At 39.6% G+C, this 21686-nt stretch overlaps 1 protein-coding gene across 3 annotated transcripts in view; it reads right to left on the bottom strand.

Annotated features, from left to right (window-relative positions):
• The window catches only part of tox2 (TOX high mobility group box family member 2), a 570456-nt gene that overhangs the window by 465329 nt on the left and 83441 nt on the right, over nt 1-21686 (bottom strand). For all 3 annotated transcript variants that reach the window (XR_009782963.1, XM_061726771.1, XM_061726773.1), the window contains exon 4: nt 14801-15082. Coding sequence is in view for 2 of the 3 variants with exons in the window: in XM_061726771.1 (XP_061582755.1) it covers nt 14801-15082 (282 nt within the window). In the remaining variant the exon portion in view is untranslated. The remainder of the gene's footprint in view (nt 1-14800; nt 15083-21686) is intronic.

Below are 21686 nucleotides of genomic sequence, written 5' to 3'. Positions count from 1 at the left end.
CATCAAGGGATTACGTTCAATAACAGTTTTATTTAAGATGCATGCTTTCAGATGGAATCCATCAGTTCCTGTCATATGTGAATTTAAAGGTGACCTATTATGGCATTTAATGTATATTTTAAACAGGCCTTGAATGTCTTAAAAACAATCTAAAGCTTGTTTTTTCTACATAAATCAGAAATCCAGCCTGTGGGCCCTGTCACTAGTTTTACCGCTTCTAACCTCTTTTTCTGCGCCTCATTTTTAGGGAAGGGGGGGGTATGATAATGAGGCTCTGTGCTGATTGGTTCCCTGAATGACGTGTAGCAGGGGAGGAGCTATACCTCGCTCCGCCAGAGCAGCCCGAGCCTGTAAATTATCACAACACTGAATTTTCACAAATGGAAACTTTATTGTTAAAAAAATAAAATATGAGTTGTATATAAATAACATTTATGCACTATTTAAGCCGGATCTACCCGGCGGATGCTGAACACTGGCCCCGGAGCCACGGCGGGCGCCCGGGAGCAGCGCTGCTGGAGCAGCGCGCATCACCGCGGCTTTAACGGGAGAATCTGAGCGGTTCCGACCGGCCAGGACCGCAGGAACCGGCCTGGACTGGTAGCAGGGACTCCCGGGGACCGACCAGCGGAATTTCAGCCGGATCTGCCCGGCGGATTCTGCGCGACGGGCGCTGCAACCCCACGGCAGGCGCACAGATCGGCTCCGGAGCGCATCCGCGGCGCATCGTCGGTTACCGGGGATCAAACCGACAGATTTGCCTGAAAATCTCGGAGGGTGAAGCTGGTCCAGCCTGGGACGGACCTCCGAGGTCCCAGCTCCCAAACCACCCGGGAACCTGGATGATTTAACCCGGATCCGCTCCGCCGCGGCGCTGCGTCCGACTGGCTCAATGAAAGGACCGCTCCAGCAGCGGAGAGAGCTGGTTGTGGGCGTGGTTTCAGCAGCGGAGGCTGAACCTATGGAAATCTGCTCCTGTCGTTACGTAACGACAGGAGCAGATTCTAATCGGCTCAAAAAAAACCACGTGACACTGGGGGACTCTGTCCGGCGGGGGTCAGAGACCTTGCAGAAATTCATGGTATTTTGTCTCCCCTGTGCTGGCAGGGTGAGGGGAGACCACTTTATATATGTTAAAACAAGAAAAAACGTGTTTTTCATAATAGGTCCCCTTTAAGAGAAAAATAAACATGTTTCACTTCTGCTATTTTCTCGTGTTGAGGTACAAAAAATGTGTTTAATGTATACAAGAAGCATCTGGGAGTTGATGGGAACAACTTCCACCCTCAGTAATGACTGCTGCTCTGAGCTGCTGCACGACTTGGCCAGGGCACTCCTGAAAAAGAGATTTTATGCTTGTTTAAATAAAGGTTATAAATAGCAAATAAATACATTCAGAGCTATAGCTCTTTCAGTCTTGAAGTTTGGTGACTCAACTACCACATCGCTGTGATGTAAAGCCAGGAAACTGAGTGTGAGCGTGTTTCTCCGGCTTCGTTACGCCTGTCATGTTTGTATTCACATCTTGTACATCATAGTCAAATGGGAGTCAAATAACAAAGGCTTTCCAATTATGTGCAGCACATTGTGTGAGAGATGGAATATCACAAAGCCATTGTTCCCCCTGCTCTTGCTGACCTTACCTTTGAAATGGTTTCACGGACGCTCCAATTGCCTGCACCATTTGATTTAGCTAAGGGGATTTGACCACCAGCAAGGAGATGTGAGAAGAGCAGAAGGGAGCCCTATACACAGTTTCACGCCAGAGTCCAGTAGCTAACACTAAACTCTTGCCTTTGTGTCTTTATGATTATTATACCAGAGTGCCATCTGCTTCACAATTCATATCAGCAGGCTGATTGCTGTGCAGGTTTTTATTGTACTGGCATTGGAATAATACAGCTGGCTTTAGATGCAAAGGAATAAATACATAAATGTGGTCATGTTTCAGCTTGTTAGCACCATTTATAATGCATCTGCAGTCTCACTTTTTAATCATGTGCTTTTAAATATTCAATTCATTCAAATTATGAGTGAAAACAGGACTTTAGCTGCCAACGATGGATCATTTTGTTCTTGGTATTTGGCTAATTTGGGATTTTGAAGATGCATCACCTGCTAATTCGTTTAATCAACGTCATCGGCCGCCCCGTCCTGCCATAGTTTTGACTACGCCGTTCAGCGATCAGCGCCTCAGCGGCTACTAAGACTTTTCCCTCCCCACTCCCTGCTTGACTGGAGCCATCTTGTTTGGAGTGATGGCTCACTCACACAGGTTCACTGCTGCTATTGTAAAATCAGCCAGCGTTTAATTGAAACAAATGACTATAATAATAGAACATTATCCCTGCAGGCACCCGGCCATGACAGCTTTAATTAGAGGCGCGTTGGAGACTGATCCTTCAAAAGCACAGCCGCCGCGCAACAAGGTGCTAAACACGCCTTTAGGTTGGGAACAAACCCCGCGTCTCGCAGCCCTCAAAGCTACTTCTCATTCGCCCCGAGGGCAAAGCACTAACAACTCTGTTCCTCAAAGAGCCTTGGAGCCTGCCGCCCCTCCCTCCTCCTCCTCCTCCGCCTCCTCTTCCTCCTCCTCCTCCTCCTCCTCCTCACTCTCTCCCTCTCTGTGTCTCTTTCTCTCTCCCTTCATGCATGTCTTTGGTTCATCAAGCTTATATATGCCCAGGAGGGTCATTTACACAAGCTGAGAAGATTTAATAAGAGAGTGGATTCATGAATCATACGCTACTTAAGTATGAAAGCACAGCAAAATGCTGTATCTGCCTTCTTGTGACATCAGACAGATGCTAAGTAAGGAGATATGATGAGGAGCGGATGCCTGATGTTCTGCACTGGAAAATACTAGTGCAAAAAGGAACTTGCTAAAGCTCATTGAACGTCAGAAATATCACACAAACAGATTCACATGAAACATGCTGCTATGTTACAAAACTTCCAACTGATCACGTTTATCAATTCTAATCCCATTTATTAGCTCAGACGTTGCTCGGAGTTGTCAAATAAGACTCAATAAGGATCACTTTCAGTCAGTTCAGTTACATCCTGGTCAAAAGAAAACATTTATAAGTACTTCTTCCTCCTTCTACTAAGCTAAACTGTGGTTAAGTGGCAGGATAACACACATTTCTCAAACTGTGTTTAAAAATCAGTTAAATATGGAAGTAAACCAACATCCATAGCTACAACTTTCCCTTTGAAACATACATCTACTGTAATATTGTAGTCACAGTCACAAAATACTTGCTTTTATTTGAATACATTGGTTCTGTTAAACTATAGAAAGGAAGTTACTTTCCTTGGACTGTGGAGTGTGCCTTTTAATAATATATTTTCACTATTTCACTGGTAAGTGATGGACACCAAGCGTTTAATCCCTTCCCATTTGAAATAGTAATGGAGACTCAGTATTCTAAGTGAGGTGTCCTCTTGCACTACACCAGAAAAGTCATCTGTGGCCTTTTAAAACATGCACAGAACCAACCGTATTCCACATAAACCTGTAATCTGTGTCAGCGCAGTTCTTCAAAGGTCATTTGATTTAACCAACTATGAACGGCGATTTCCAAAATGCCTTTTATTTTCACAACAATATTTCTGTATAAGTTTAAAGAGAAAAAAGGTGATTCTTCAATAATTTTGAAGCAATATAAAGAATTAGGGCTGGGCGATATATCGAGATTTTAATATATATCGATATATTTTCAAACGCGATATGGTACAAGACAATATAGTTTATATCGATTATTTAAAAAAAAATAAAAAAATTATGATTTTGAGATAGCTTATTTTGTTGCAAATTGACTTGAATGTTTTATTTGAGATTTGCACAAATGTTTTGTTATTTGCGCAAGTGTCAACCTCAGTGGAAAAGTGTGCCTGTTACTGTCTACATTGTATTAATTGCAAAGTGTATTTTAATTTAATTGTTATGCAGGAAAGGGATATTTGTTTTATTTTATTCAAGAAGAATTTTTATTCTATATATGCAGGCAGTTTATTTTGATTTCATTTGTTTTATACATTTTGATATTGTGCAGACCTCTGTTAATAAAGGAACCTGTGTGACATTTGGCACGAGGCTTTGTATTAAAACTGACTGTTTTTTTAAGGGTTTGCCTCAGAAAAACATGAAGCTAACAGAGATGCTATGCTATAATGCTTTGGGGGAAACCCCAATTATGGCACAGAAAAAATATCGATAAATATCGAGTATCGCCATTCAGCTAGAAAATATCCAGATATGACTTTTGGTCCATATCGCCCAGCCCTATAAAGAATCCAGGTTGCATTTGTTTTTGTTTTTTTTCCACCTGATGTTACTAAATTTTAGATAATATCATACAATTATTCAGCATTCAGTAAATGACTACATTCTTTTTCGTAATCTAAAGTATTATTGTGAATCAGGTTGAGCTAAAAAGGCAGTGGTTGATCTGCAGATACTAATGTCATGATGTTCCCCCTCGGCGCCATATTCCATGTTCCTCATTACTGCTAATGTTACATAGAAACTCCTTTGCTTTTATTCCCACCCCCACCACCACCTCAGTTCCCTTTCTTGTTACTCAGTCTTTTTTTTTTCTTCTTCTTCTTCTTTGCCCTCTCTTGTTCTCTCCCACTGTCTCTTTCTCCCCCTTTCTTGCTCCCTCTCAGCCCGGGTGTGTCTCCGAGCTCACCTCACAAAGCAGAGCGTCAGAGAATCAGAGCCTCGCCTGACATGACATGTAAGAGATGGTTGTGAGGAGCGGCAGGGACACCCACTCTTGACAGGAGAAGGCAACGCTCCTACGCTGCTACTAATGAGACTCCTGACTGCCGTGTCAAACACACTCTGTGTGTGTGTGTGTGTGTGTGCGTGTGTGTGCGCACAACAATGAGCACAATGAAAAGGAAAGCATAGGTAATGAATATAAAACAACAAAGAGCACTCCTGTTTTCAAAAAAAGCAAATGTACTGCGAATGAAAGCTGAGGTCAAGCCAAAGGAAAATACTGTATGTTTGTTCAATCCTCTTGGAGAACATCTCACATCTGCCAGAAGTCTCTACCATATTCTCAAGCTTTGACTTATGCAACACTGGACAATCCAATGAATGAACACACTTCTCTTCACTGTTAGTGAACAAATTTCAAAGTTTATAACAGCAGCAGATCGTTCATAGCAGTTTATTTCCCCCACAAATACTGACCCTAGGGCTGGGCGATTTTGGACAAAAATAAAATCCCGATTTTTTTCTCGGAAAACCCGATTTTCGATTTCGATTTTTTTGGTAAAACTACAAAAGACAATGGAATAAATTTTAATATTTTATCTTTATTTTTAAAGAAAAATAGCAAACAAATTTCCCTATTGGGAATGAAGTGCAATTGAAAGATACTGTAAATCCTCCTTGAGTTTAGTAAAGTGACAACATTTACAATTTTCTTGACCAAACAAAGATGACTAGACGAACTCTGTCTGTAATGCAGCCAGCTGCAAAAAAAGGAAAATTGATTTTCCGATTTTCCTTTTTTTAACATCGTCCTGATTAATAAATCCGAGATTTAAAATCGATTAATCGCACAGCCCTAACTGACCCCAAAACATCTGAAGCTTCTGTTTTCTGCAGCCAGGCAGCAATGAACACCAACGTTGCTCTTTTGCTCAAGGATAGGTGAAAACGCACAACGAAGAAATTAGGAAAAGAAAAAGAAAAACCGGTTTTGATGTGAGGTCAACCTTCTAAATTCAAGAAAACCTGAGATACTTTGCATTTTTGGGGAACATTTCAGACCAGCATTTCACTCTCCTCTGAACTGGAGTCAGACGTAAGATTTGACATCATCTTCCAGTTTTTGATGACAGGATGAAGGACGGATGCTGCCCTTGAATGCAGCCCCGCGTGCATAAACCAAGTGCTTTTTTCCCTTCTAATCACCCCGGCTCAAACCACTCTGGTTCACATTAACAGGCCCGACTGGCAGAACCGTGCTGGAGTGGTGACTGGTGACACAGCAGGGGAGACGTCCCAGAGTGAGATGACATGGCTCTCCACCGCCGCCGCGGCTGAATATTCCTTGGCGGTGAAAGCAGAACGAGCTGATGGATGGTTGAGATGGGGCACAGTGCAATATGGACACGATTTCATGGCTTGATAAATCTCAGCGGGGGCACGTGGCTAAGTGTAATATGAAATCCCTTATCTTTGTATCTGCTTCATAACACCAGCTATCTGCCGCCGCTGAATCTGCGTTTGTTTCTCCGGCTTCTGCTCTGTGCTTGAATGCCACAGCTGATCACATCGACAGTGTGGAGGAGAACCATAACAACATGTGTGCGATAATAACTCATATTCTATTCAGTTGTTTTTGAAATGTGATGTGATGAATTATCCAAATTGAACACTGTCACTGCTGAGATCCTCTTCTATTACATGTGATCCAGGCGATAAGCAGCATTATTAAAAGAGGTTTTTGGATAGAGCTCTTTAGACGGCCGCCTGTGTTTGTACAAAGCAAGCTTAAATTACACCTGCAATATAAATGAAATGCAATTTTCATCATATAACCGATGCTGTTTGGTGCAAGTGTAATCTAACACCAACTCGGTGGAATTTTTGATTTAAAAGAGAGAAATTAAGTCAGTCACTGTATCCTCTGATGGGCTTAATCCGGTAGGTTAATTGCTTTTATCACGATGGAGAAAATAGATGAGCTGCCATTCTGGCCTGCAATAAAAATCCCTCCAAAGCAGTGAAATTGGAAAATAACCTATACTTCTTTTAAGATATTTCTTAATATACAACTACAGTTTCATATCACATTGCCAGAGAAATAAGGCACTTTCTCCCAGGAGATGAGAAAAGAATTGAATTTTTCCTTATCGGTCATCTATTTTTCCACAGAATGCTATTACTTGCTGCCTGCTGTTGCTAAGCAACAGGAAATATTAATAGGACCTTTTATTAGCTAGGCTTTACCAGTGGAGTACTAAAATGAGGAAGTGGAAAACATGAATGTGTTACATAAATCTTTGAACCTTTCACGGTTTGCACAAGTCTCTGTTTGTCCAGTGATTTATGGCTCTGATGGTTCATTTATGGGAGAGGGAGGTGTGAAATACCAAAATGGAACATTAGCCTAAGGGACAATTTGAAAATAAATAATCACAAAAAAATGGGGGTGAAAAAAAAAGAGGGGGGGGGGGGGCAGTTTAAAGAACAGGCAACCCTTTTCTTGTAGATTTCAAGAAGCCATCAAACGAGAAAGTGATTTTGTTCCACTAGAGGCATTGATCATTCAAAGTCATCTATGCTTGAATCAACATTGGAATATGTAATACAAGTCCCATTCTATCACTGCGCTTGTTGAACTGTGGTGAAAAGCGACAGAAATTCCATCATTTTCTGCACAGGCTCTAATCCCTTTAAAAAATGACTAAAAATGAAGGTCTTTCAAAGGAGAAATGGGTTTTCTCCATCTGAATGGAAAGTACAGAATAAGCCTCAAAGAGCAGAAAGTCTTTAAATGTAAAGGAAAGACAACTTTAAAGTCCATATTGGAAAAGTGTAAACGCATTTAACCACAAGAGGTCTGAAAAAAAATAATAAAATTGATAACAGACTGGTTGCTTCAACTAAGAATTAAAGAGTTGTTTTTTGTTTCTTTTACCGTAAAGCCATCATCAGATCTATAATGCACTCTCTTTTGTCCCCGGTTCATGCAGAAACCAGCAGGTCTACAGTCTGAGATAATACATTGACTGGGAACCTCTATCAGAGAGAGGAAACACATTAAAACACACCTCTGTGCTGTTATCATTAATTCATCCCAGCTTGTCTGTGACAAGTTCAGTTGACATTGCAGCTCATATTTCATTCACACAGGCTCTGGGAGCGAGCACCTGCCAGGAGCACTTAATACCTCGTGAGGAAAAATAAAGCAGGAGGGGGAAAACACAGGCTTCAATCCAATTTAACATGACAATCTGGGTGGGATTAATGCTTGATAATTAACCTCAACAACTGAGGATAAAGAGCTTGGGAGGAAACTCTTCCACTGAAGTGTTGTAACAAAAGAAATTAAAGAATGAATTTGAATATGAATGCAGCCTGCAGCTCTTTCGGATCCCCACATCCATCATTACAAACGAACTGACCCTCATTCTGCGAGATTCCCATCTTGTGTTCTTGAAAACGGCAGATGAGATAATACCTGGGTGCACGATGGGACTGAAGCTGCTCCTGCACACAGATCTCTCTCTGCTCATGCATGGCTGTTATGCATAACATCCCCGTCGTGGATTATACATTCATCATCTGTTACATATTCAAAACATCACACTTGAGCCAGTTTGATGATAGATAATAATGCATTCAGGACTGAAGTGCATGAAAAAAGAAAATGAATCAAAGATAATTTATCCCAGTTGCAGACACCGGTTATATAATTTTGAAGGGCAGTTTAGATATATCATCATCAAATCTGCAGCTTCAGAGGCAGCAGTCACAGTATGGGTGTGATGCAAAAATGTGTTTATCAGACTAACAATTAGACGCTTTTGCTTTCGGCAAAAGTTCTGCAAATTAAGGTGAAGCCCCGACAACAATGAGGTTACTTTATTCAAGAGTCCAGAAAAGATTCAGTGGTGGCAGCAGAGATGTGTATCTTTCTGTGCTGCCTTGATAAGATCAATGCAACCTGAGCAAGGCTATTAAATGTCTAATGTGTTTTGGAACTTGTAGATGCTATGACAGTGGGGACATTAACAGAGAGAAGCAGAGAGCAGCCCTGCCAAGTGCAACAGAGCATCAGAGGAAAGAGCTCTCTGAAAGATATCAGGTTTGTCCAGGAGGGGCTGTGGACCACAACACAATAACCATCAGGTCAGAAAAAAACAAAAAACAAAAACATCAGAGGTAAAAGTGAAAATGGCTTCTTCACAAAATTAGAAAAAATGCACTTAAATACGTTTCTCAGGTCTTGACAGTCTGCAGAGAAAAAAGATGGATGATTTTGTTCCCAAAGCTCCACTTTTAACAATCCTACAGGTAAAGTCCAGCTTGTCACGGTCCGTCCACAGATTGAATATCTTATCAGAATTTCCTGTTGTGCATGGTGCGTTAAGAATGAAGGAACTTGCTCAGAAGAAGGTTTGGACTGCATTAATCTTAAATTCTAAGTGTCCAACATGTCAGAAATCCTGTTACATGAAGGTGAAACCCTGACAACAAATCTTCACATGCTCCTTCAGTTGTTACTCAGAGAACAACGATAACCAATCAGTGTGATGAATGTGGGATTTGATGAGTTTTACCCGCCTCCAACTGGTACTGTAATATGTTAAATACGACGGAGTATTAGGGCCAAACTAAGACAAAAAAGGGGGAAATTACGAGAATAAAGTCATAATATTACGAGAATAAAGTCATAATATTACGAGAATAAAGATGTAATAGAATAAAGTCGTAACATTACGAGAATAAAGTCGTAATATTACGAGAATAAAGTCGTAACATTACGAGAATAAAGTCGTAATATTACGAGAATAAAGTCGTAATATTACGAGAATAAAGTTGTAAATTTTGAGAATAAAATCGTAATATTATGAGAATAAAGTCGTAATATTATGAGAATATAATTTATGAGAACTCTTTATTCTACGACTTTATTCTCGTAATATTACGACTTTATTCTCAAAATATTACGACTTTATTCTCGTAATATTATGACTTTATTCTCATATTATTATGACTTTATTTTTTATTTTTTGTCTTAGTTTGGCCCTAATACTCTCTACTCTAAAAGCTCTCTTTTCTTTTCTTTTTCTTTTGTGGAGTCTTCAGCCAAAAATGCATCAATACATCTTCAAACCATGTTCTGCCATATCTTTTTTATTTCTACACTGAGGTCACAGTTGACTACAAGAGACTCCCCCTTGTTTACACTTGACACAGTTTTTATTAATGGAGTCTTAGTGCGTGTGTTTCGTTGTCTGGGTCATGGTTTGTACACCACGGCAACAAAACTATTACATCTTTGACTTTATTATTATTATCATTCTCGTTTAATGGTAATGCATGTGATCAATTATGTTTTTGGGTTAGGATTAAGGCCAATTTCCAATGAAATGACAAAACTATATTTTCAAATGATCAATCAGCTGCTGACAGATGTTGGAGTTTCAGGCAGCTGCAGATACAGAATTTTTATGGATGAAAACTTACCAACATTCTTCATCCACCATCTGCTCCGCTGTGATACTCTGCTACATGTGTTGCAGGCAGTTCTAATCTCGAGCCTACAATACTATTCACAGCCTGTCTGCTTGGCCAACTTTGTAATGAATGTATTTCCACAATACTCCAAGCATCTTTTTCCTCTCTAAACGGCCAATTTAGCTGACTGACAGTTTGGGATCTGTCTGCTATTGTCAGATACTTAGTTTCTGAGGGCAGCGCTGATGCTGTGGGGCTCTCGGCGTAGCCAGTCGATATCCAAATAAAAAATAATGAATGTGTGTGCAAAGAAAGCATATGGACTTTTTTTTTAAATTTTGATGCAATGCTAAATCATTATGTTTGATTTTGGCTCTTTGTTATGTTTCTCCATAAAAATTTACATGCAACCACAGAAACCTCAAACATGATTGATCAATGTGATGCGGGCTACAAACGGATATCCAGACATTTTCCATCTTCATGACTAAAACAGTGTTTCTTATCCAACAAAATAAGCTTTTTCTCACATGCAAATGTCTTATGAAGCAGCCTGATAAAGTTGAATATAGCCACAGCAGGAGCTGTTAAATACGGTGGCCGAGACCCGCCATTGCTGAAAATAAAAGTAACGCTGCAAACAGAAACAAACGCCGCTGGAAATTAAAGAAACGCTGCAAATATAAAGAAACGCCGCTGCAATTAAAAAAAAGCGGCGCAAATAAAAAAGCCACAACGGAAGTGAATTACCGGGGAATATTTTTGCTGATGCACCGTGAGAGGAGAAGTCCCTGACCACCACATACAGTTTCAACTTCACATTCATCCATATAACTATTGTTACCCACGCTTTAGATTATTCTTGGCATTATTATTAATGATAAAAACAACAACACCGGTGTCCTCTCGCATAAAAACACCGGTGCATCGGCAAAAACAGTCCCCGGTAATTTACTTCCGTTGTGGCTTTTTTATTTGCGTCGTTTTTTATTTTATTTGCAGCGGGGATTCTTTATATTTTCAGCGTTTCTTTTATTTGCAGCAGCGTTTCTTTTTGTTTGCAGCGTTTATTTTATTTGCTAAGCGTTTCTTTTATTTGCAGCGGCGTTTGTTTCTGTTTGCAGCGTTACTTTTATTTTCAGCAATGGCGGGTCTCGGCCACTGTAGTTAAACACACACACACGCACACGCACACGCACACGCACACGCACACACACACACACACACACACACACACACACACACACACACACACACACACACACACACACACAAACCTGCAGTATGAAGCAGGCCTGTCTTGCTTCAACGTTAAACCCTACAATAGCAGGTCAGATAGAAAGCATCAACACATGGACTGACCCATATTATGTTTTTAGCACATAAAAGTGAATCTCTGTGGTTTTGGACGTTCAGATTTGTACCCACTATGCCGTGTGTGTGTGTGTGTGTGGAATCCCCTTATAGATGCATATCTAAACACGATCTAAACACATCTAGTCCTGTGGTTCACCTCGGCACAGCAGACTCCACACACCCAATCCGCTCTGTCTACCACCTCCCCGACTATGACCAGCCACCACGCTAACACTGCTGTAGCCCCAATCCCTGCTCTTATATAATCACTCTATTTGTTTCATGTTAATATTGTTGCACCTGCATTGGATTACTTCCAAGTGCCCCCATACTTGAATTAAATAGGAAAGCATTTAAAAAAAATAAAAAAATGGAGAAAGAAACAGTGACTCCCAGCCTTTTGTTGAGACGGAAAACCTTATTTCACTCAACTAAATTATCTTTAAAATATCTAATAATGAAAGCTGGGACATACAGAAAAATGGAGGCATGTGCTGATTTTGAGTAAGAGCTATCTTTCCCTCCTTGCACCCCCCGCCCCCCCCCCCATCCCACTACAATGCCCCCCTCTAAACCCCCATCACTCTATTGCACTCTTTTCATTGCCCAGCTCACGTATTGAATCTGCCTGATGAAAACAGATCTCACTGCAGCACCACAATAGAATGGCTGATGCAGGAAAGATGAACCCTAATGGATTTTTTTTTTTTTTTTCAATGTGCTCAAGATTGAATATAAGGCCTGACCTCCAGATGTAGTGGATCCATTTCAACAGCAGAGATATTGTTTATAGTGAAGACACAGAAATACATATACAGACTTGGACGCGCACGTAAGATACAATGTCGACAAGAGCAAGCCGCTGTTGCAATCCCGGAGTTTTTAAGCGACTGAAGCAAACCCTAATTTGGAACGAGCTCTCATTATTTATCTATCTATGTCAAGTGAGGAATTCATAATGATACTATCTCATGTTTGAACTGCAGAGTTTGCTTAATTACTCTGCTCAACAGACTGTGTCAAGGTGAGGCGCCAATTTAATAGACACCCGCTTCTTAACGCAAATGAACCTCTGCTACGCTTTGGTAGGTTCACCAGGAAAACTATTTGATTTAGAGAGAGTTCGCTATAAATGCTGCTTTTTGTCATAAAGTTGAAGCAGAGAGCTGAAAAGGTCTCAGTTTCTTTCGAAGGAGGTTAGAAAGGGCAAGATTTGATAGGTTTGCATCAAAAGTAAAGGGAAAAAAAAAGGTATAAAAAATATAGCCTTATTAAAAGCAATTTTGAAAATGGTGGTTTCATTTTCACACTATTAACCTTTAATTTGTTTGATTTATGCTCATCCATCTACTTTCTATACCTGCTTTATCCAGTTGAGGGTTACTTGAATCGTGCTGCCTCTCAGAGCTGGTCGCCAGTCCACCACAGGGCTATCCGCTTTTTTATTGTAAACTTAATTCAAACATAATAACGTTCGCAGTCTCGCGCTGATATCTGTATCTCTATTTCCAAAAATGCCCTTTTTAAAAGAACTGGGGTCATCAGAGCAGCCTTCTCCGCAACTGCCGCTGTTATTAGTACATGTGTTTTTAAATACATGTTCATTGTGAGCCAGCTGAGCGTCTGGAATCCCATGCATTTTTATCACACAGGCTGCCGAATTCAATCTATTAAAACCAGAGTGCGGCTCTGTGTAGCAGAAACAAACAACCCGACTGTGGAATGAAAGACTGGCCAATCAACCACTGTCTGCACAGTAAAGGTCATGACCAAAATGTGAAATGAATATGAAGATAAATGACACATGAATCTAATACCTCGGGGGTATATTCAATGCAGAGCATGTTTATATTTCAGATCTTTATCAAGACGTATTTCGACTATGTGCTGACTGTTGTTTACTTCTTTCCCTTCTGTTTATGATGAACATTATACATCCCACTTGACCTTGATATGCATCTGTACGTTTGTAATGTACACTGCATATCGCAGATACTCTTATCTTTTTATTAAGATAAAAAAGAAAAAAATGCACTGTTATTCTTTAACGATACAGAAAAGAGAGAGAAATGTTTAAAATCTGGACAGCCACTGCCCATTTATTAAACTAGCAGAAAGGGACAGCTGCTAAATCTAACTATTCCTGTGCCTGTTTATGTTATCTGAGTTTATGTCTTAAAATTGATATTCCTGACTGTTTTAATCTGCACACAAAGGAATCTTCTTTATGCTATCACTGTTTACTATATCTATCCCTCCGTTGGGATATCAGTGCTGCAATTATTACAAAAAAAAATAAAAATCTGTCACTTCATATTCAGATCTGACAGAGTCTGACTTAAAAGAAACCCTTTTTCAGTGTAATACTTACATTTTCATCGCGCAGTCGGGTGCTAAGGAATAATCTGAACTTCTCATTCTCCTTGAGATTCAGTAGCATTCTCCACAGTTCCAGCTGTGTACATTATAAGGCAAAGACGTCCAAATGCAGACTGTAGTCTATACGTTTTAGTGCATGCAGGAGCTTTACATGGATCCCTGTGCCGCTGTGACACAGAGCTGCTCTTTCAAGCATCTTTCCAGCATTTTCATGAAAGCAATTATGGTTTGGATATGCTAATTTGTAGTGGAGCTTTTCTGTGTGGAGCTGAGGGAGTAATCAGCACGTATTCATGTTTGAAGGCCTGACAGATTGACCGATGCATGCTGTCGAGGCAGATATGATTCTGATGGATTTACCCACAATCCTTTTCTCTATGCATTAGAGCTGACAAGGCACCCAGTGAACAATCACCCCCCTCCACTCCACTTAACCCCAGCCTACTTATCTTAAAAATTATATTTACCTTTCAAAGGTCTAGTTTGTTTCATATTAGACATCAGCTGTTGTTGCAAGGTTGATATCTTTTTAAATGGATGTGCTTTGTTTGCTGTGATCATTTTGAATCATTTTGGCAGCACTGGAACGTATTCCATCACAATCTTTATCCTTTAGTGTAATATTGTAACGTCTTCTGTATAGCATCCATTGAATTTTCTTTTTCAAGTCATTCCTCTGCAGCATTCAAGCATTTCTTAAAACTGTAATTAGATGATTAAATTGGCCGAAACATTTGTGATAATTACAGATGAGCTTCTGTCTCTCTTTCTCTCTCTTTTTGTTTTTTTTTTTTCTTTTTTTTGTTCAGTTGCCTTATGGGACGTGTCAGTCCAGACAGTTTTACTCACCGTGGGCATTTGGCTGGAGACAAGGTGGCCGTCCTGCGCCAGCATGTTAGACATCATGAGTGTGGGCAGCTCTGGGTAGGAATATGGGTTGATGAGCCCATTGTGTTGCAGCGAGTGACAGAGGTAGCCTGTAGAGTCGTGCTCCATCAGGTGAAGAAGAGGAGGCTCGGGATGGTTAGGTGGAGTGATGGGGGGGATCTCATAGTCTTCATCCCCGTTTCCACTGGAGTTGCCGCCTCCGCCGCCTCCTCCTCCACCACCGCCTGTCTGACCTGTGTAGCTCTAAGTGATGGGACAGAAAAAAAACAAAGAAAATTGGATTACTTCATTTTTTAACAAAAAAAACTAAACTATGTATACCAAATAAGAACGACCTTAAGATGTATTACAAGGGTATTAAGTTGCAGCCAGGCGCTATTAATGAAATACACTTGAAATGTTCTTAATCAGGTGTGTAAACATCTATTAAAGTAGTCAAAGGCTCCAGACCAGGAAACTGCCAAAACATATGTGTGTTAAAGCAGCACAATGTAACTTTCAGCTTTTGTTGAGTTTGGCGGCTCCTTTGGACAAAAGCGGTAGTGCTTTACCAGAAAGAACACTACATTTCCCATGAGCACCAGCACGTACTGCAGGAAAACTCCTGTCCCCGTCGCGTGCATTTGTTTTGATATTGAATTAAAGAAGACGGGACAGACTTTCAAATCTACTTTTCTGTTTTCAGCGGTCGTTTGCAGGATAGATAGCAAAGAGGTAATGTATCTATTTTTGGCTAAACAATATAATATGACGAAGTTGAAAATCACTAATTTCCACTTGGTCTTATTAGTCCTGTTTCAGCGAGATAATGCGCCCCAAATTACAATATACGCTCTGGTTTTGTTCTACTGCACCTTTTTCCTGTCACGTTTCTTAGAGGGACTTCGTCATAATTAGTAGTCTACCATACTTACTGACAAAATAAAAAAATACTTTATAACCTGTGAATAACTGAATGTTTTGCAGATCAGCCCTGCACAATTTTACAGTTCTCAGGAAAAATAGTAGAAATGTTCTATACATTTTCTTTGCATTGCATTCTTTCCTCTAGTGATGTAATTCTATTCAATTGTATTATTATTTTATAAAGCTTCCTCATTGCCAATTACACAATTTTATGATCACTATTATTATTCTGTGTCTGTTGTTGATATTGTCAGTAATTTTAGAATTACCAAAACCCAAGACGAATGTGAAGACATTCTAATTTGGATTCTTATTGAACAAAGAACTCTACATTTACATTTGCATCATAACAATTCTGTGTCTTGTTTTATCCCCATAAATCCCCATCGGTCGGACATCCCTCCTCGTCTTTCAGCTCACGCCAGCGAGTGAACGCCGGGCCAATGTTTATTCTTGTCCGGGCATTTAGCTTGTTACTCTCCCGCGTTCTTTTTTTCGCCTTCTCCGTTAAAACTTTTATTTTTTTTTCCGTTTTTTTTCGCCGCTTCGGCCATGATAACAACTCCGCGTTTAGCTCAACACCAGCTTCTGCTGAGCTCTGCGCTCCACGTCCCGCTTCGTCTCGACTGCGAATCGGGAAGGAGGGGGAAGTGACATATGCCGTAAAGCAGTCAAAGCCGTAAAAATGTGTAGTTTTTTAGTGTGGAAGAGTTCCTACCATGCACCTCGAAGGTGGAAAAGTTACATAGTGCTGCTTTAAGGCAATAACAAAAGACATCCGCAATGATTTTAGAGAAGCAACTGTTGCCGGCTATTAATGTGGAAGAAATTATAAGGGTCTTTCCAAACAATTTGGGGTCCGTCATGTTACATTAAAGACAAACATAAACCTTTCACACCAGTGACAGCACAGCAAGTTCGTTCCAAGGTCAAACAGGAAATCCATAAAAAAAAAGAAAATCCAACTGCTACATCTCAGACTCTAACTCGGTTAGCATGTAAAATGTAAAAAGTACATGAGAGTATAATTAGAAAACGTCTTCACAAGTGTGGCTTCTTTGGACGAGTTACCAGGAAAATCTAAAAAGCACATGGCACCATGGATTAGGTTTACAAAATAGCATCTGAGCAAACTGCAAGACTTCTGGAGTAATGCCCTTGTGAGAGATAAGACCAACATGAAATCCTTTACCATAATGCACAGAGCCATATTTGATAAGACAAAGGCGAGCATATCGGCAGACACGTGCAGTAGTGGAGTAGGTGAGGACACACGTTGAGTTTACATGACGCCAAAAAGCGTTTCCATTACATTTTGGCAATAAACTGGATTGTCGACACGTCTGCATCAAAAGGTTTTTGCGATATTCAGCAGCTTTTTTCAAAATAGTGGAGTTTCCTTTACAGGTTTTTCTTTGTCATATTTAGGTTTTGCACAAATCTGGGGGTAACGGAAACGTGACTATGGTCTTGTCCTGCAGCCATATGACCATGTTGACCATGAACCTCTCTGTGTGTCAGGATTTTCAGTCAAATGTGAGAACATCTGTCCTACAATTAAAAGTTACTTTCCTTTTCCGGACTGTGCACCATTTAATGCCTTATTAAAGCAGCCGTCTGTAAGAAATGGCCAAAACTGATACTGCAGTCACTTTCAAAATATTGTTGAGCGGCGTGTACCCTCCCCCTCCTCCCCCCGACCAGAGGTTGCCAGGTAGGCTGCAGAATGCAGCAGGAACGTAGGCTGCAGTGGCAATAAAAAAAACAAATCCTTGTTTTATTTCGGACCTTGTCACGACGTAACTCGGTTTCATAACGAGGTCTTTTAGTTTTTGGAAAGCTAGACATTTTTTCATCCAACACGTTCGTAGTAGGGATGTTAATAATTAATCGATTTTCGATTAATTGCCGTTATGAAATTACCCGATTAAAATTAACGATTACAATTAATCTATTTATTTATTTATTTATTTTTTTCGTTTAATTTCACCAGCTGGTATTACGCCCGGACCACATTTAATGCGACACAACACGCTGCCGCCGCGGCGCGCACAGAAGAAAGAGACGGCGGATATGTTTGGTTTTAGTAATATCATGCTCAGGCAATGAGTCTGCAATGGACCAGACGGGAGACACATGTAGCTCTGTGCTTAACTTTTATTTTTAATCCACTCTATATTCTTCTGGTTGTTCTCCGATATGTCCCCCTAAAGCCTGAATTATGGTTCCGCCTTAAATCGACGCAGAGCCGCCGCCGTAGCCTACGGCGTAGGCTCTGCGTCGTTGTAACGCGGAACCATAAATCAGCCTTCACCCGGTACATACATAGGTTTTTCTCTAAACATCAACTAATCGATGATCGATCGATAAGGTTATCAACTATCAATTAATGAAATAATCGATAATTTGCATCCCTAGTTCGTAGCGGCTGCTGCGATAATTAGAGCCGAGCTGGCAACCCGGATGCCGAAACAATACTGACTTGGTGATTGGGAGATAGGTGGAGGGTGGAGCTTCAGGCCAAAACAAAAAAATGACAACATAACCATCAGTTGAGGGCTGCAACTCCTCTATTTAAACTGGAATATCCTGGCTTGAGTGCTGTTGTCAGTGACATAAGTATTTGAAATGAACATGATTTTTAAATGTCTGTTGACATATCGGGGTCATTTTATGATTCGTTTTATTATTGCTCTTACATACAGCTCCTTTAAGTATTACTACAAGTTAAGGTTATGAGTAGGAAAAAAGAAAGTACAGTCCCTGAATCTTCCCTGGATCACAAGAAGTGATGTCTCAAAATCATCATCCCCTATCTTTTACATCTTTTACCAAGATTAAAGAATTTCGAGGAGGTATTTACATAAATTATTTGGCAAATTGACAAAAAAAAAAAAAAAAAGTGCCAAAGCAAGCCCCCATTTGACCCACTGATCACAGCATTGTTGACTTCTCATCACACTGTTACACTAGTATTTTCAAAGAAGCACCATTCTGGGTGTATTGTTTAAATAACATGTTTGGAGGGTAACACTGGTAAAAGTAAAGAAATTAGGATTTATTTCAACCAACAGATTCCATAATAAACCGTTTTTTAAAAGTGTTTAAATTCTAATCTGTAATAAAAACACCTCAATTTGGAACACAAATCTGTCAGATAATAAAGAAGACCAATGCTGAGTATTTGTTTGTGCTGTCGTGCTAACACAGCACGTCCAATCATATCAGAGTTCTGAACAGAGCAAAAAGAAAAGAAAAATAGCAGGGAAATTCAGCAGGGAATGAAAAGCAATTTTGTCTGAGACGATCTAACTTGACTCCCATTGTAATGACTGAGTCAAATTAATCATCACAAATAATATTCTGGTGTCAGCCATTCAAGGGTTTTTTAATAGAATTTTTATGATTCATGTCTAGCAGTATACATCAAACAGTCAGTTCTGCAACATTTCTGAAATCAATTCAATATCATCTTTGTGTAGGCTGTCATCCTCGGCAGCAGAGTGGTCATTTATCTCTCAAACAGATACTTTTAGAAAATAAGAGGGCACGGGGAGATGGAGGAAAGGAGAAAGGATACAGGGTAAAGGCTACTTTTTGTCTTGTTTCTCTCAATCCTTTTTCAGTGAAAGCCTGAGAGCAAAAGCTTATTTTGTCCTATTTTTTAGGAGGGAAATAAATAACAGACATTTTTTTTTAAGGAAGCTAACCTCTATCTGACATGATGTTTCTACTCTATGGGATTAAAAAAAATCACGGGGAAGTCTTACAGCAAATCAACGTCGCTCAACATCACAATGATTAACGATGCAAATTTTAATATCTGATGTTGTGAAGTGAAAAGAGCTTCATATATATATATATATATATATATATATATATATATATATATATATATATATATATATATATATATATATATATATATATATATATATATATATATATATATATAAATATATATATATATATCCCCCCTCTGCTTTTTGTGGTAGAGTAAGGTTTTGCTTCCATTTATATCAGACTATAAACAGACTCTTTTTATCTGCAACCTCCAGTAGGAATATAGTGTATCCATTATAATGTATATGAATACTAATTTTACAGAGTAAGGACCGATACCTCACCTGAACACTAAAAACATCCATTTTAATTACATATTTTATAGAAATGAAAGAATGCAGACACACACTCAGCATTAAAAGCACACTCTCATTCTCATGAATGTTACATCAAATGAAAAAAGGAGAGAGAGAGAGAGAGAGAGAGAGAGACACACACACACACACACACACACACACACACACACGCACACACGATAGTCTCAATTTGATTTACTTTGGCCAAACATAGCCTGCGAGCAAGCTGATATTAATTGTCCTTTGAAGACAGATATTTTTATAAACCTTTGGGGATGATGTTATTGTGTGGTCTAATGGACAAGAAAACGAACATTTCCTGAGATTCAATTCCCCTCATAATTGTTGGAAGGAAACTAAATTGTCTGCTGTAAACATTGGCGCCATTGTGTGAAGCGAGCCCCCGTACATGTCCCTCCGTGCCATCATGTGCTCGCACTCCTGTGTCGGAGACCGCAATGTAATCCGAGGACCATCGCGCTCCGTCATCACAGAGCTTGTTCATCAATCTGTTATTGTCTTTCCAGTGTATCAATAAACACCCAAACTACAAAAAAAACATTTTCCTGATCCAGTCCACTGCATTTGATGGTGTAAAGGGACAAGGACTGAGGATGTGTCAGGTGTTAGATTGTTGGGAAGGCTCATCCAGCGCCCTTGATGATAAAATGTAAATACCAAGGACGTTCCCACTTGGATTGTGGCAGGATAAATTATTCATATGCCTCTATGCAGAATGAAACTGCAAGTACACATGTGCACTCTGGCTAATGTATACTCTCTTCTCCTTTTAAAAGTAAAATCTAAACAAAGGCAGTGCGTTTGATGGATTACATGGACTATCATCTCTTACCACAGACCTGGCTTTATTTTTCCATATATATATTTTTATTCTTTTGCCTACAAGGTACTTGTTGGTTTCCAGCACATTCATTTGTTACATTCAATCCTCTTTTTCAATCCTTGTTTTGCAAAACAAAACAAAAAATCTTTTATTAAGATCATCTGTTCCATGCAGCACAGTATAAGAGACATTATTTCCAACACACAGCATCCCGTCTGCACGACGAGCGAAACACAATCTGTAACATTTTAATTAAGAGACAGATCTCTCAACTGCAAGTGTTACATACCAGTGCACCTTTCATTTTGAGGGAAACAGATGAATAGACAGTTGGTCTGGGACTGAGAGAGAGAATAACATTGATTGGCGAGCTTTCCAGCTTGTCTTTTATTTGGCACAGATCTCTCCTTCGCTCTGTAACACTGCCTGAGTACTCAAGGCCTTCTGGAGATGATATTGACTGTGGCTAATGGCTCATTATCTGTATATTCTTTTCATTCTTTTTCTTTTTTATACCAGATTATTGTTGCTGTGCCTTCATAAATCGGGATTTAGGACACCGCCCATTTTATAATAAATCTGTCAGTTTTAAAAATGTTCAGCTACTAAATAAAATACATTTGTTATGATTAGAAATGTTATCCTTTTTAATGAACATGTAAGACTCATGTTCCTGGCATACTCTCAAGTTGTGAGGTGGAACTAATAAGCGATTAGGCAGCAGCTTGATGAACATAAAATCAAATCTGCTATAGCCTATGTATTGTAAACTGAAATGAATTATTACAAACTTAAAATATTTTCTGGATGCTGCTTTTCAGATCTAAGGATATTCTACTTTTGTACCATTGTTCAGACATAAAAGGCTCTACTAATATTACTTTGACCTAGACTAAATTATAATCTGATTACAGGGATGAAAGCACTTATTCCAAATACAGTAAACTAAACTACACAA

The sequence above is a fragment of the Cololabis saira genome, chromosome 8 (assembly GCF_033807715.1).
Source record: "Cololabis saira isolate AMF1-May2022 chromosome 8, fColSai1.1, whole genome shotgun sequence".
NCBI classification, from domain to species: Eukaryota; Metazoa; Chordata; class Actinopteri; order Beloniformes; family Belonidae; genus Cololabis; species Cololabis saira.
The sequence above is the reverse complement of the archived record's forward strand: the minus strand, read 5'-3'. Positions and strand labels throughout refer to the sequence as shown.